At 42.5% G+C, this 16721-nt stretch overlaps 1 protein-coding gene across 1 annotated transcript in view; it reads left to right on the forward strand.

The window, feature by feature from the left end:
• The window catches only part of LOC109881347 (semaphorin-3D), a 164883-nt gene that overhangs the window by 125826 nt on the left and 22336 nt on the right, over positions 1-16721 (forward strand). The window contains exons 11-15 of the mRNA XM_031825737.1: positions 189-333; positions 3943-4165; positions 8877-8965; positions 11790-11831; positions 13319-13476. Coding sequence (XP_031681597.1) covers positions 189-333; positions 3943-4165; positions 8877-8965; positions 11790-11831; positions 13319-13476 — 657 coding nt within the window. The remainder of the gene's footprint in view (positions 1-188; positions 334-3942; positions 4166-8876; positions 8966-11789; positions 11832-13318; positions 13477-16721) is intronic.

The raw sequence follows: 16721 nt of genomic DNA on the forward strand, positions 1-16721 counted from the left end.
CCTCTCCTCTCCTCTCCTCTCCTCTCCTCTCCTCTCCTCTCCTCTCCTCTCCTCTCCTCTCCTCTCCTCTCCTCTCCTCTCCTCTCCTCTCCTCTCCTCTCCTCTCCTCTCCTCTCCTCTCCTCTCCTCTCCTCTCCTCTCTTCTTCTCAGCATTGTAACCCCCCTTTCTGTCTCTTCTCTCCCCTAGTTCTGTCTTCAGAGGGTCAGCAGTGTGTGTCTACTCCATGGCCTCTATCAGGGCAGCCTTCAACGGTCCGTTCGCCCACAAGGAAGGGCCCGACTACCGCTGGGTGGAGTACAAGGGGAGGATCCCATATCCACGACCTGGCACTGTGAGTTTCTCAGCAGGGATGGAAGTGACAGACAGACGGATGGACAAACAGACAGACAGGGAAGCAAGCAGAAAGAGAGACAGGCAGGCACACAGATTGACAAATCATAAAAATAAAAAAAACATTAGATGTGCTTGATTGAGCCTTTTACAACGGAACCAATCGAAAAGTCCCAAAAGTGTAAACCGCGCCCCCCTGGCACTCCAGGCGAGCTTAAGGAAACTCTCAAAATATTTGAAAGGTTTCAAAAAGTATTTGAATCCCGATCTGGTGGCAGACAGGCATACAAGCAGGCGGACAGACAGGCAACACGTGTGTTGATTATAACAAGTTGATAAAGCTGTTGGAATCTGACCACTGGCTGGTTGATTATAACACCTCGGCTATGCATTCCCCTGGGAAGTGGTAACTTGTCAGCCAGAGGCTTCAGGGGAATGTTTAATGTGTTTTAGTGCTCTGTCGGAAGTGGCTTGATCTCACTGTTATTCTAGTCCCCCTGTTAGGGAACACTGCAGGCAGTGGAGCGGCTCCTTGGATGTGCTTGATTACCACACACGCACACGCACACACACACACACACACACACACACACACACACAGTTCCTTGAAAGTGGTTGATTACTAGGGTCAGGGACGTCAGTGTTTTGGTTACATGATTAAAATTCAAGTGAAACAGCTTCACATCATCATCCAGTGTAATTTTAACCCCTGAGTCACTGAACAGCACGCACAGAGAGAGTAGAGGCAGCCACATTTCAAAGGAAATAATAGGAGTTTAAATGAGTCTGTTGCCAGTTTAAACACCACATGATGCTCATGCTTGTCATATCAGTGATTTTGTTTTGCCAGGATGGTAGGAGGAAATGACATCCACTCTGACAATTGAAGATTACATTACCTTCCGTAGATTATATAAGTAGCTGTGCTTTGCTTCAGTGTTACAGTTTGCCGTCTCTTTTGTGATCAAAGTGCTGTTGATTTGAATAATAAAACATGAAACATAACCAGTCATCCAACTAGAACAACAATAAAAACTATAACTCTGTGATCTGTGGCACTGTGACCTCAAGTAATACTCCTGGAATAATCCTTGAAATCTCCTTGAATAATCCTTGAATTCTCCTTGAATTCTCCTTGAATTCTCCTTGAATTCTCCTTTAATACTCCTTGAATAATCCTTGAAATCTCCCTGAATAATCCTTGAATTCTCCTTAAATACTCCTTTAATACTCCTTGAATAATCCTTGAAATCTCCTTGAATAATCCTTGAATTCTCCTTGAATAATCCTTGAATTCTCCTTGAATAATCCTTGAATTCTCATTGAACAGTCCTTGAATTCTCCTTGAATAATCCTTGAATAATCCTTGAATTCTCCTTGAATAATCCTTGAAATCTCCTTGAATTCTCCTTGAATAATCCTTGAATAATCCTTGAATTCTCCTTGAATAATCCTTGAAATCTCCTTGAATTCTCCTTGAATTCTCCTTGAAATCTCCTTGAATAGTCCTTGAATAATCCTTGAATAATCCTTGAAATCTCCTTGAATAATCCTTGAAATCTCCTTGAATTCTCCTTGAATAATCCTTGAAATCTCCTTGAATTCTCCTTGAATTCTCCTTGAATAATCCTTGAATAATCCTTGAATAATCCTTGAATTCTCATTGAATAGTCCTTGAAATCTCCTTGAATTCTCCTTGAATTCTCCTTGAATAATCTTTATTTTCTTTTATTTCACCTTTATTTAACCAGGTAGGCTTGTTGAGAACACCTTTATTTAACCAGGTAGGCTTGTTGAGAACAAGTTCTCATTCGCAACTGCGACCTAGTCAAGATAAAGCAAAGTAGTTTGACACAACAACAGAGTTACACATGGAATAAACAAACATATAATCTATATACAGCATGTGCCAATGAGGTAGCATAAGAGAGGAAAGGCAATAAATAGGCCATGGTGGCGAAGTAATTACAATTAAACACTGGAATGTGCAGAAGATAAATGTGCAAGTAGAGATACTGGGGTGCAAAGGAGCAAAATAAATACATAAATGCAGTATGGGGATGGAGTAGTTAGTTGGGCTATTTACAGATGGGCTATGTACAGGTGCAATGATCTGTAAGCTGCTCTGACAGCTGGTGCTTGAAGTTAGTGAGGGAGAGTTTCCAGCTTCAGCGATTTTTGCAGTTTGTTCCATTGGCAGCAGAGAACTGGAAGGAAAGTCAGCCAAAGGAGGAATTGGATTTAGGGGTGACCAGTGAAATATATCTTCTGGAGCGCGTGCTGCGGGTGGGTGCTGCTATGGTGACCAGTGAACTGAGATAAGGCGGGGCTATACCTCGCAGAGACTTGGCAGTAGACTCTGCAGTAAATTGCTAATTCCTCTCCCTTTGGCAGCTCTATCTTGTCGGAAAATGTTATAGTTAGGGATGGAAATGTCAGGGTTTTTGGTGGTCTTCCTAAGCCAGGATTCAGACATGGCTAGGACATCTGGGTTGGCATAGTGTGCTAAGGCAGTGAATAAAACAAATTTGGTGAGGAGGCTTCTAATGTCAACACGCATGAAACCAAGGCTTTGACGGTTACAGAAGTCAACAAATGAGAGCGACTGGGGAATGGGAGTGGAGCTAGGCACTACTGGGCCTGGATTAACCTCTACGTCACCAGAGCAACAGAGGAGGAGTAGGATAAGGGTATGGCTAAAGACTATAACAACTGGTCGTCTAGTACGTTCGGAACAGAGAGTAAAAGGAGCAGGTTTCTGGGTGCGATAGAATAGATTCAAAGCATAACGTACAGACAAAGGTATGGTAGGATGTGAATACAGTGGAGGTAAACCTAGGCATAGAGTGACGATGAGAGAGATATTGCCTCTAGCAACATAATTTAAACCAGGTGATGTGTGGGAGGTGGAACTGAAGGGTTAGCTAAGGCGTATTGAGCAGGGCTAGAGGATCTACAGTGAGATAAGACAATAATCTCTAACCAGAACAGCAATGGACAAGGCATATTGACATTAGGGAGAGGCATGCGTAGCCGAGTGATCATCGGGGTTCAGTGAGTAGTTTAGCTGGCTAGAGACACGGCGATTCATTCAGCTAGTGGGCCGGGGCTAGCAAGTTAGCAGAAGGGCCTTAGAGGTACCTCGCGACGGAAGAAGTCTGTTGTAGCCTCCTCGTGCAGAGCCTCCTCGTGCAGAGCCTCCTCGTGCAGAGCCTCCTCGTGCAGAGCCTCCTCGTGCAGAGCCTCCTCGTGCAGAGCCTCCTCGTGCTGAGCCTCCTCGTGCTGAGCCTCCTCGTGCTGAGCCTCCTCGTGCTGAGCCTCCTCGTGCTGAGCCTCCTCGTGCGGTTCCTTCGGCAGACCAGCCGTGATGGATTTAGTAGGGTTCCGTGTAGTAAAGGTGCCCAGTCCAATTGGCAAAATAGGTATAGTGGGCCAAGAAATTGGCCGATGGACCTATTCAGCTAACAGTCCGATATGCTCTAGACAGCTGGTGGGCCGCTGATAGCAGGCTAGCAGTTGGGCATTCATCCTTGAATACTCCTTGAATAATCCTTGAATAATCCTCGAATAATCCTTGAATGAACCTTTAATTGTCATTTTCCTTCGCCAGTGTCCCAGCGAAACGTATGACCCCCTCCACAAGTCTACTCGTGACTTCCCTGATGACGTAGTGAGCTTCATGAGGGGTCACCAGCTGATGTGGGAACCCATCCTTCCAATCACCCGTCGGCCTGTCTTCACCCGCGTCAATGTGCCCTACACCCTACGAAGGGTAGTAGTGGACAGGGTGGATGCTGAGGATGGGCAGTATGACGTCCTACACCTGGGCACAGGTAAGAGAGTGTGAATGTGCTACACGAAGGGTACAGGGAGACAGTATGGCTGGGGTGTAGCGTAGGAATGAACAGTGTTCCCAACACCCTACGAAGGGTACAGGGAGAAGGTGGGGCTGGGGTGTAGTGTAGTAGTGAACAGTGTTCCCAACACGCTACGAAGGGTGGATGCTGAGGATGGACAGTATAATATACCTGGGCACATGTCAAGTAAGAGAGAAGGCTGTCATAGTGAACACCGACCAGATACCAACAGAAGGCTGTCATAGTGAACACAGACCAGATCGCAACAGTAGTTAGGGGACTGATACCAACAGTAGAGAGGGGGTCTGATACCAACAGTAGAGAGTGGGTCTGATACCAACAGTAGAGAGGGGGTCTGATACCAACAGTAGAGAGGGGTCTGATACCAACAGTAGAGAGGGGGACTGATACCAACAGTAGAGAGGGAGACTGATACCAACAGTAGAGAGGAAGACTGATACCAACAGTAGAGAGGGGTCTGATAACCACAGTAGAGAGGGGTCTGATACCAACAGTAGAGAGGGGTCTGATACCAACAGTAGAGAGGGGTCTGATACCAACAGTAGAATGGGGGTCTGATACCAACAGTAGAGAGGGGGACTGATACCAACAGTAGAGAGGGGGACTGATACCAACAGTAGAGAGGGGGTCTGATACCAACAGTAGAGAGGGGGACTGATACCAACAGTAGAGAGGGGGACTGATACCAACAGTAGAGAGGGGGACTGATACCTACAGTAGAGAGGGGGACTGATACCAACAGTAGAGAGGGGGACTGATACCAACAGTAGAGAGGGGGACTGATACCAACAGTAGAGAGGGGGACTGATACCAACAGTAGAGAGGGGGACTGATACCAACAGTAGAGAGGGGGACTGATACCAACAGTAGAGAGGGGGACTGATACCAACAGTAGCGAGGGGGACTGATACCAACAGTAGAGAGGGGGACTGATACCAACAGTGGAGTGGGGGTCTGATACCAACAGTAGAGAGGGGGACTGATACCAACAGTAGAGAGGGGGTCTGATACCAACAGTAGAGAGGGGGACTGATACCAACAGTAGAGAGGGGGACTGATACCAACAGTAGAGAGGGGGTCTGATACCAACAGTAGAGAGGGGGACTGATACCAACAGTAGAGAGGGGGACTGATACCTACAGTAGAGAGGGGGACTGATACCAACAGTAGAGAGGGGGACTGATACCAACAGTAGAGAGGGGGACTGATACCAACAGTAGAGAGGGGGACTGATACCAACAGTAGAGAGGGGGACTGATACCAACAGTAGAGAGGGGGACTGATACCAACAGTAGAGAGGGGGACTGATACCAACAGTAGAGAGGGGGACTGATACCAACAGTAGAGAGGGGGACTGATACCAACAGTAGAGAGGGGGACTGATACCAACAGTAGAGAGGGGGACTGATACCAACAGTAGAGAGGGGGACTGATACCAACAATAGAGAGGGGGACTGATACCAACAGTAGAGAGGGGGACTGATACCAACAGTAGAGAGGGAGACTGATACCAACAGTAGAGAGGCGACTGATACCAACAGTAGAGAGGGGACTGATACCAACAGTAGAGAGGGGACTGATACCAACAGTAGAGAGGGGTCTGATACCAACAGTAGAGTTGGGACTGATAGGATTTAATAGTGGCACCCTGAGTTGCACTAGCAACTGTTACACCCTGACACTACCGGATTCCTTCACCCAGTCCCTGTCACCTCTAGGAGCTGTTAGCTTTGTCCTCAGCGCACAGAGTGGAGAGCTGTGTGTGGAGAGCTGTTTTTGGAGAGTTTTTGAATTCATTAATAAAATAATAAAATTGATCTGCATTGTTGGTTAAAGGCTTGTAAGTAAGACATTCACTGTAAGGTCTACTACACCGGCTTTATTCAACACGTGACCCATGCAATTTGATTTGATCCCTTATGGGATTATTTGATACAAAAACAAACATTACAATAATTCACTGTGGTAATTCATTGATGATTCTTCTTCTGGTGTTCTCTGCATTTGCTCATCGCATAAAGAGTGAAATCAATACATAATTATAAATAAGGTTATTGAAACAATTAATTACATCCCTAGAGCAGTAAAATAATGCACATACAGTAGCAGTCAAAAGTTTGGACACACCTACTCATTCAAGGGTTTTTCATTATTTGTTACTTTTTTCTATATTGTAGAATAACAGCGAAGAACTAAAACTATGAAATGACACATGGAATCATGGAGTAACAAAAAAAAGCAACAAATAACAAATAAATAAGTAACAAGTAAATATATTTTATATTTGAGATTATTCAAATAGCCACCCTTTGCCTTGATGAAAGCTTTGCACATTCTTGGCATTCTCTCAACCAGCTTCATGAGGTAGTCACCTGGAATGCATTTCAATTAAGAAGGTGTGCTTTCTTAAGTTAATTTGGACAATTTCTTTCCTTCTTAATGCGTTTGAGCCTATCAGTTGTTGAGGCAAAGTTTGGCTATTGGAAGAATCTGAAATATAAAATAAGTTTGGATTTGTTTAACCCTTTTTTGTTTACTACATGACTCCATATTTTGGTTACTACATGACTCCATATTTTGGTTACTACATGACTCCATATTTTGGTTACTACATGACTCCATATTTTGGTTACTACATGACTCCATATTTTGGTTACTACATGACTCCATATGTGTTATTTCAGAGTGTTGATGTCTTCTCTATTATTCTACAATGTAGAAAAGAGTAAAAATATAGAAAAACCCTTGAATGAGTAGGTGTGTCTAAACGTTTAACTGGTACTGTATATATATATATACATACATAATATATACAGTTAACATGTGTTTAGAGTGTGTGTGTGTGTGCAGAGTGTGTGTGCAGAGTGTGTGTGTAGAGTGTGTGTGCGTGTGTGTTTGCAGAGAGTGTGTGTAGAGTGTGTTTGCAGAGGGGTGTCTGTCTTAAAATGATTAACTTAGAATAGGGTAAAGTTCAAGACACACACACACACACACAGAGGACTGGCAGTGTTGGTTCTTCACGATAATGTCAGGATGGTCCCAGGGCGGGGAGTCATTATCCTGGGGAAAGGGTTACCGTGGGAACTTTCCTGTGACTCCATAACTAATCTACATCTGAGACTGTTGAACCAGGCCATGTTGGGCTCCAACGGCCCAGCTCACCTTAGTGTGATCACTGTTCCATAGCCCTGCACTCTGACATTCAATCCTCTCTGTCTGAACCCTGGTGGATCTCAGAGTCAAGACTCTGCTGTTGGTCGGCAATCATCAGATCAACAGGCTTCAGTTTTGAGGATTTTCCATTGAGATTCTCATCACTTGAATTAAAGCATAGTGAATCGTGTCCGTATTAAGAGTGTGGCTAATCAAGGCAAGCGAATGTCTGGTGAGATGAATAGATTCCCGTGATTTAGTAGCATTAGCACCTAGACACAGAGTCATTCATCAAGCTGAGGTAGATAGCTGAGCTCTCTCTGTCTGAAGGCTCTCCTCTTAGTGGGAACGTTGCTATGACCTCTGGTCACCCATTAAGGTTAAATATTTTAAAGTCAGAAATTACACACTACCGTGTTATCCCTGTTAATGAGTTTAGTTTGGGCCGACACACTCAACTTAACAAACATGTACACACATACACACGCACGAGACAATGCTACTAAGTAACGATCACACCACAGCATCAATGCATGAAGCACACAGTCAGGAGGAGTGGTTCGTCAGGCTGGGTGGTTGGTCAGGCTGGGTGGTTGGTCAGGCAGGGTGGTTAGTCAGGCAGGCAGGTTGGTCAGGCAGGGTGGTTGGTCAGACAGGGTGGTTGGTCAGGCAGGGTGGTTAGTCAGGCAGGCAGGTTGGTCAGACAGGGTGGTTCATCAGGCAGGTTGGTCAGACAGGGTGGTTCGTCAGGCAGGGTGGTTAGTCAGTCAGGGTGGTTAGTCAGTCAGGCAGGTTGGTTGCTATGACAGGGTGGTTGCTATGACAGGGTGGTTGCTATGACAGGGTGGTTGCTATGACAGGGTGGTTGGTCAGACAGGGTGGTTGGTCAGGCAGGGTGGTTAGTCAGGCAGGGTGGTTAGTCAGTCAGTGTGGTTAGTCAGTCAGTGTGGTTAGTCAGTCAGTGTGGTTCGTCAGACAGGGTGGTTCGTCAGGCAGGGTGGTTCGTCAGGCAGGGTGGTTCGTCAGGCAGGGTGGTTCGTCAGGCAGGGTGGTTCGTCAGGCAGGGTGGTTCGTCAGGCAGGGTGGTTCGTCAGGCAGGGTGGTTGCTATGACAGGGTGGTTCGTCAGATAGGGTGGTTCGTCAGACAGGGTGGTTGCTATGACAGGGTGGTTGCTGTGACAGGGTGGTTGCTGTGACAGGGTGGTTGCTGTGACAGGGTGGTTGCTGTGACAGGATGGTTGCTGTGACAGGGTGGTTGCTGTGACAGGGTGGTTGCTGTGACAGGGTGGTTGCTGTGACAGGGTGGTTGCTATGACAGGGTGGTTGCTATGACAGGGTGGTTGCTATGACCGGGTGGTTGCTATGACATAGGGACTTTTAACCCACTGTTTTCATTTGACGGTAACTTTGCTGTTTAAGACATCAAGTGTAATTGGTTGTTGTTACCTGCGCAGGAAAATCATATGCACACCTGTCGCTCAGTTACTTCCTGCTTTTCTCCCTCTTCTTCAGATGATGGCAAGGTGCTGAAAGTGGTGTCTGTCCCCAAAGACAACTGGGAGACTGAGGAGATCATTCTGGAGGAGCTGATCATCTTTCAGGTGAGATGCCTGCTAGGGTTCAATTAATCATAACATCTTCTCTGATGTGTTCTACTACCAACCAGGGTTGGGGTCAATTCATTCCATTTCAATACCTCTCAATTCAGGAAGGACACTGAAATGACAATTCCAATCTTCTTCAATCCTTTTCAATAAAGAATATGTCGATTTTGAATGTGGTTTATTTTATGATTTGACTTGAATTGAAATGGAATTGACCCCCGACCCTTTTACCAACTCAGACAATTAAACTGCTAAACTTTCAACTTCAGGAGGAATAGAAAGTACATCTGAAATAGGCCCAGTCCAGAAACATTACTGTACCTCACAGGAAGTACATCTGAAATAGGCCCAGTCCAGAAACATTACTGTACCTCACAGGAAGTACATCAGAAATAGGCCCAGTCCAGAAACATTACTGTACCTCACAGGAAGTACATCTGAAATAGGCCCAGTCCAGAAACATTACTGTACCTCACAGGAAGTACATCTGAAATAGGCCCCGTCCAGAAACATTTACTGTACCTCACAGGAAGTACATCTGAAATAGGCCCCGTCCAGAAACATTTACTGTACGGCACAGGAAGTACATCTGAAATAGGCCCAGTCCAGAAACATTACTGTACCTCACAGGAAGTACATCTGAATTGGGCCCAGTCCAGAAACATTACTGTACCTCACAGGAAGTACATCTGAATTGGGCCCAGTCCAGAAACATTACTGTACCTCACAGGAAGTACATCTGAATTGGGCCCAGTCCAGAAACATATACTGTACCTCACAGGAAGTACATCTGAATTGGGCCCAGTCCAGAAACATTACTGTACCTCACAGGAAGTACATCTGAATTGGGCCCAGTCCAGAAACATTACTGTACCTCACAGGAAGTACATGTAGATCTGACAGAAATTAATAGGTAATAGTAGCTCCACCTTGTCTTCCGATAGACTATGTTGGAATTATAGACTAGCAATTTGCAATTTGATTGGCAGACTAATGGGAAATTCCACCATAGTATGCCAATCAAATTCTCTCAGATCTACAGGAGTTCCTAGGAGTAAGGACTAGGAGATAAGGCCTATGGGCTAGGAGATTAGGGGTAGGGACTAGGAGATAAGGCCTAGGGACTAGGAGACAAGGCCTAGGGGTAGGAACTAGGAGACTAGGCCTAGGGGTAGGGACTAGGAGGTAAGGCCTATGGACTAGGAGATAAGGGATAGAGGACAAGGCCTAGAGGTAGGGACTAGGAGATAAGGCCTAGAGGTAGGGACTAGGAGATAAGGCCTAGGGGTAGGGACTAGAAGATAAGGCCTAGGGGTAGGGACTAGGAGATAAGGCCTAGGGGTAGGGACTAGGAGATAATGGCTAGGGGCTAGGAGATAAAGCCTAGGAGCTAGGAATTAAGGCCTGGGGGCATGGAGATAAGGCCTCGGGGAAAGGAGATGACCTGCCTGCTGTGTCATCTGTTTTGAGATCAGCACTGACTGTTGTTTCCATTGGGGCAATCACATACTTGACCAAAATAACCAACTAACCCCCTAAGAGGAAAAACAGATACAGACCCATTTTTTCCCAGAGTCTCCCAAATAAATAGACAGACTATCTCCTATTAGGGAAGAAGAGAACAGGGAGCGAAGTGTGGAACAACAACAACATAGGACAAGATGACAAGGCCGTGTGTATTTGTTGGAGTTAAGCTGCATAATCCTCTCTTAACAAACAAGAGGATGAATGTCAGGGCCAGTATTCACAGTCAGAGTCTCAGAGTAGGAAACGTTGATCTAGGAACCCGTTTTTTGCCTTTCATAATGAATAAGATCCTATGGACACGGGGACCTGATCTTTGTGAATACGTGCTCTAAGACAAAAACCTGACCGTATCCTCTTTGGATAGGGTTGAACCACAAACATACTTATACATGACATCATTGGGTTTAACATGGGAGGTTTTAGGGGGGAGGGTTGACTTCGATATGACCTGGCACTGTCAGGCCTTGGGTAGGATGTTAACCACATAGCTCATTAGACTGGGTTGGGGTTAATACACAGAGTTTGAGAGTGGCAATGAGTCTTCCTGAGGGAAGAACTGAGGTCCGTGTGTGTCAGCGTGTGTGTGTGTGTCAGCGTGTGTGTGTGTCTGCGCATGTGTGCGCGTGTCTCTGTGCGTGTGTGTCTCTGTGCGTGTGTGTGTCTCTGTGCGTGTGTGTGTGTGTCTCTGTGCGTGTGTGTGTGTCTCTGTGCGTGTGTGTGTGTGTCTGCGCGCGTGTGTGTGAGTGTGTGTGTGGCCTGCGCCTGGCAGAGAGTTAGCTAGCTAGCTAAGAGAATGTGTGTGTGCGTGAGTGTGTGTGTGTGGCCTGGCAGACAGTTAGCTAGCTAGCTAAGAGAATGTGTGTATGTGAGGAGACATATGATAGCAAGGTTATCGTCCCCATCCCTCTAAAGGCTATCTGAATAGGATGCAGCTCACTTGGACTGTCAGGGGTCACTGACTCCCAATGACACCATGTTGAAATGAACCTCTGAGATGATGTTGGTAATGGTGAGCCTTGGTATGTGGGTTCACTAGAGCAGAACACACACACACACGCACACACACACGTGGACACATGCGTACACACACACACACGGACACACACGCACGGACACATGCGTACACACACACACGCACGCACACACACGCACGGACACATGCATACACACACGCGCACACACACGTGTGGACACATGCGTACACACACACACATGTGCACACACACACACACACAAAATATTGTCTTGTGTGATGTCGACCTGTGTGTTAAACCATTGTGTTCTGATCCTGCAGACTCAGGCCCCCATCCTTAACATGGAGCTGTCTACCAAAAGAGTAAGTCTGCTGTGTGCGAGTGTGTGTGTGTGTGTGCACATGCGTTTGTGTCCGCGTGTGTGTGTATGCATGTGTATGCGTATGTATGTGTGTGCATGTGTGTACATGTGTGTACGTGTATGTGTGTGCATGTGTGTGCATGTGTGTACATGTGTGTACGTGTGTGTGTACGTGTGTGTGTACATGTGTGTGTCCGCGTGTGTGCACGCGTGTGTGTGAGTACGTGTGTGTGTGTGTGTGTGAGTGTGTGTGTGTGTACGTGTGTGTGTGTGTGTACGTGTGTGTGTGTGTGTGTACGTGTGTGTGGGTGGTCATCCTCAGTTAATAGTAAATGTAGCAGTAACATACCATTCCAGTAATGATTACAAACAAATAGATGATTGATTTGCGTATAGGAACTTTAGCCCTGTTTACACATAGTTTCTCCAGCAGTAGACTCCTCTCAGAGTACGTTGGGAAGAGACTTGAAAAATCACATCCAGATTCTATGTGTAAATGTTTTCAATACATCTAATCACATCAAATCAAATGATTACTTACAAACCCTTAACCAACAACGCAGTTCAAGAAATATAGGTACAATATATTTACTAAATAAACTAAAGTTAAAAATATAATAATAAAAAGTAACACAATAAAATATAAATGATTTATTTTACCTTTATTTAACCAGGCAAGTCAGTTAAGAACAAATTCTTATTTTCAATGACAGCCTAGGAACAGTAGGTTATGGGATTTGAACTTGAAAGCTTTCGGTTACTAGTCCAACACTCTAACCACTAGGCTACCCTGCCGCCCCAATAATGAGGCTAAATACAGCAGGGGGGGTACTGGTTAGTTAAGGTAATTTGTACATGTACAGTAGGTAGGGGTAAAGTGACTATTCATAGATAATAACAAGAGAAGCAGCACTGTAAAACAAAGGGGCAGGGTGTCAAATGAACCCGTCTGGGTAGACATTTGATTAAATACTCAGCAGTCTAATGGCTTGGGGGTAGATACTCTTTGAAGAGGTAGGGTTTCAGATGTTTTCGGGAAGATGGACAGGGACTCTGCTGTCCTAGCTGCTTCCACCATTGGGGGTGACAGGACAGAGAAGAGCTTTGGCTGGGCTGAGCGGGAGCTGCCCTCCTGTAGGGGTGGGAGGGTCAAGAGACCAGAGATGGCAGAATGGAGTGCTCGGGTTGGAGTGTAGTGTTTGAGCAAAGCCTGAAGGTAGGGAGGGGCAGTTCCTCTTGCTGCTCCATAGGTAAACAACATAGTCTTGTAGTGGATGTGAACTTCGACTGGAAGTCAGTGGAGTGTACGGAGGAGCGGAGTGGGAGAACTTGGGAAGGTTGAACACCAGGTCAGCATTCTGGATAAGTTGCAGGAGTTTGATGACAAACAGAGAGTTGCAGTAGTTCAGACGGGAGATGGAATCAATTACATGAATTAAAAGTACATTCAATTGAGTTAAATCCTCTCCCCTGTTTGTGTGTCTACAGCAACAGGTGTATGTGAGCAGTGATGAGGGAGTGGTCCAGTTACCACTGCAGCGGTGTGAGCTGTACGGTAGAGACTGTGCTGACTGCTGTCTGGCCAGAGACCCTTACTGTGCCTGGGATGGGAACACATGCAACCGATACTTCCCCAGCAACAAGAGGTAACTACTCTACTTAGTTTAAAAGGCCAACACAGCAATATTGATCTCCATATCCAGTCCTTTTACTATTATAGTAGAAAACCAATAACATCAAATATACAATTAACGTAACAATAACATTTAAGAGTCTTGCTATTATCTTATTACTGTGTTTGACAATAAAATACACATTTATGTTGTAAAATATGTATAATAAAGTACCGTTGTGTTGTATCATGTTGTGTTGTATCATGTTGTGTTGTATCATGTTGTGTTGTATCATGTTGTGTTGTATTATGTTGTATTGTATTATGTTGTATTATATTGTATCATGTTGTGTTGTATCATGTTGTGTTGTATCATGTTGTATTGTATTATGTTGTATTGTATTATGTTGTATTATATTGTATCATGTTGTGTTGTATCATGTTGTGTTGTATCATGTTGTATTGTATCATGTTGTATTGTATCATGTTGTATTGTATTATGTTGTATTATATTGTATCATGTTGTGTTGTATCATGTTGTGTTGTATCATGTTGTATTGTATCATGTTGTGTTGTATCATGTTGTATTATGTTGTGTTGTATCATGTTGTATTATGTTGTGTCATGCTGTGTTGTATTATGTTGTATCATGTTGTGTTGTATTATGTTGTGTTGTATTATGTTGTGTTGTATTATGTTGTGTTGTATCATGTTGTATTGTATCATGTTGTATTGTGTTGTGTTGTATCATGTTGTATCATGTTGTATTGTATTGTGTTGTATCATGTTGTGTTGTATTATGTTGTGTTGTATTATGTTGTGTTGTATTATGTTGTGTTGTATTATGTTGTGTTATGTTGTGTTATGTTGTGTTGTGTCATGTTGTGTTGTATTATGTTGTGTTATGTTGTGTTGTGTTATGTTGTGTTGTATTATGTTGTGTTATGTTGTGTTGTATTATGTTGTGTTATGTTGTGTTGTATTATGTTGTGTTATGTTGTGTTGTATTATGTTGTGTTGTATCATGTTGTATTATGTTGTGTTGTATTATGTTGTGTTGTATTATGTTGTGTTGTATTATGTTGTGTTGTATTATGTTGTGTTGTATTATGTTGTGTTATGTTGTGTTGTATTATGTTGTGTTGTATCATGTTGTATTATGTTGTGTTGTATTATGTTGTGTTGTATTATGTTGTGTTGTATTATGTTGTGTTATGTTGTGTTGTATTATGTTGTGTTGTATCATGTTGTATTATGTTGTGTTGTATTATGTTGTGTTGTATTATGTTGTGTTGTATTATGTTGTGTTATGTTGTGTGTATTATGTTGTGTTGTATTATGTTGTGTTATATCATGTTGTATTATGTTGTGTTGTATTATGTTGTGTTTGTATTATGTTGTGTTGTATTATGTTGTGTTGTATCATGTTGTGTTGTATCATGTTGTGTTGTATTATGTTGTATTATGTTGTGTTGTATTATGTTGTGTGTATTATGTTGTGTTGTATCATGTTGTGTTGTATCATGTTGTGTTGTATTATGTTGTGTTGTATTATGTTGTATTGTATTATGTTGTGTTGTATTATGTTGTGTTGTATCATGTTGTATTGTATCATGTTGTATTGTATTATGTTGTGTTATGTTGTGTTGTATTATGTTGTGTTATGTTGTGTTGTATTATGTTGTGTTATGTTGTGTTGTATTATGTTGTGTTATGTTGTGTTGTATTATGTTGTGTTGTATCATGTGTATATGTTGTGTTGTATTATGTTGTGTTGTATTATGTTGTGTTGTATTATGTTGTGTTGTATTATGTTGTGTTGTATTATGTTGTGTTATGTTGTGTTGTATTATGTTGTGTTGTATCATGTTGTATTATGTTGTGTTGTATTATGTTGTGTTGTATTATGTTGTGTTGTATTATGTTGTGTTATGTTGTGTTGTATTATGTTGTGTTGTATCATGTTGTATTATGTTGTGTTGTATTATGTTGTGTTGTATTATGTTTGTGTTGTATTATGTTGTGTTATGTTGTGTTGTATTATGTTGTGTTGTATTATGTTGTGTTATATCATGTTGTATTATGTTGTGTTGTATTATGTTGTGTTGTATTATGTTGTGTTGTATTATGTTGTGTTGTATCATGTTGTGTTGTATCATGTTGTGTTGTATTATGTTGTATTAGTTGTGTTGTATTATGTTGTGTTGTATTTGTGTTGTATCATGTTGTGTTGTATCATGTTGGTGTGTATTATGTTGTGTTGTATATGTTGTGTGTATTATGTTGTGTGTATTATGTTGTGTTGTATCATGTTGTATTGTATCATGTTGTATTTGTATTATGTTGTGTTGTATTATGTTGTGTTGATTATGTTGTGTTGTGTCATGTTGTGTTGTATCATGTGTGTTGTATCCATGTTGTGTTGTATCATGTTGGTGTGTATTATGTTGTGTTGTATCATGTTGTGTTGTATTATGTTGTGTTGTATCATGTTGTGTTGTATCGTGTTTGTGTGTATGGATGTTGTGTTGTATCATGTTGTGTGTATTATGTCTGTGTTGTATTATGTTGTGTTGTATCATGTTGTGTTGTATCATTGTTGTGTTGTATCATGTTGGTGTTGTATTGTGTTGTGTTGTATCATGTTGTGTTGTATTATGTTGTGTTGTATCAGTTGTGTTGTATCGTGTTGTGTTGTATTATTTGTGTTGTATCATGTGTGTTGTATCATGTTGTGTTGTATTATGTTGTGTTGTATCATGTTGTGTTGTATCATGTTGTGTTGTATCATGTTGTGTTGTATTATGTTGTGTTGTATTATGTTGTGTTGTATCATGTTGTGTTGTATTATGTTGTGTTGTATCATGTTGTGTTGTATTATGTTGTGTTGTATCATGTTGTGTTGTATTATGTTGTGTTGTATCATGTTGTGTTGTATCATGTTGTGTTGTATTATGTTGTGTTGTATTATGTTGTGTTGTATTCTGTATTGATCAGTGTATCTATCAGTTGTATTGTATCATGTTGTATTGTATCATGTTGTATCATATCATGTTGTATTGTATCATGTTGTATTGTATCATGTTGTATTGTATCATGTTGTATCATATCATGTTGTGTTGTATTATGTTGTATTGTATCATGTTGTATTGTATCATGTTGTATCATATCATGTTGTATTGTATTATGTTGTATCGTATCATGTTGTGTTGTATTATGTTGTATTGTATTTATGTGAGTATTGGTATTACTGTTGTGTTGTAAGTATGTTTGTTTGTA

Source organism: Oncorhynchus kisutch, linkage group LG5 (genome assembly GCF_002021735.2).
Source record: "Oncorhynchus kisutch isolate 150728-3 linkage group LG5, Okis_V2, whole genome shotgun sequence".
NCBI classification, from domain to species: Eukaryota; Metazoa; Chordata; class Actinopteri; order Salmoniformes; family Salmonidae; genus Oncorhynchus; species Oncorhynchus kisutch.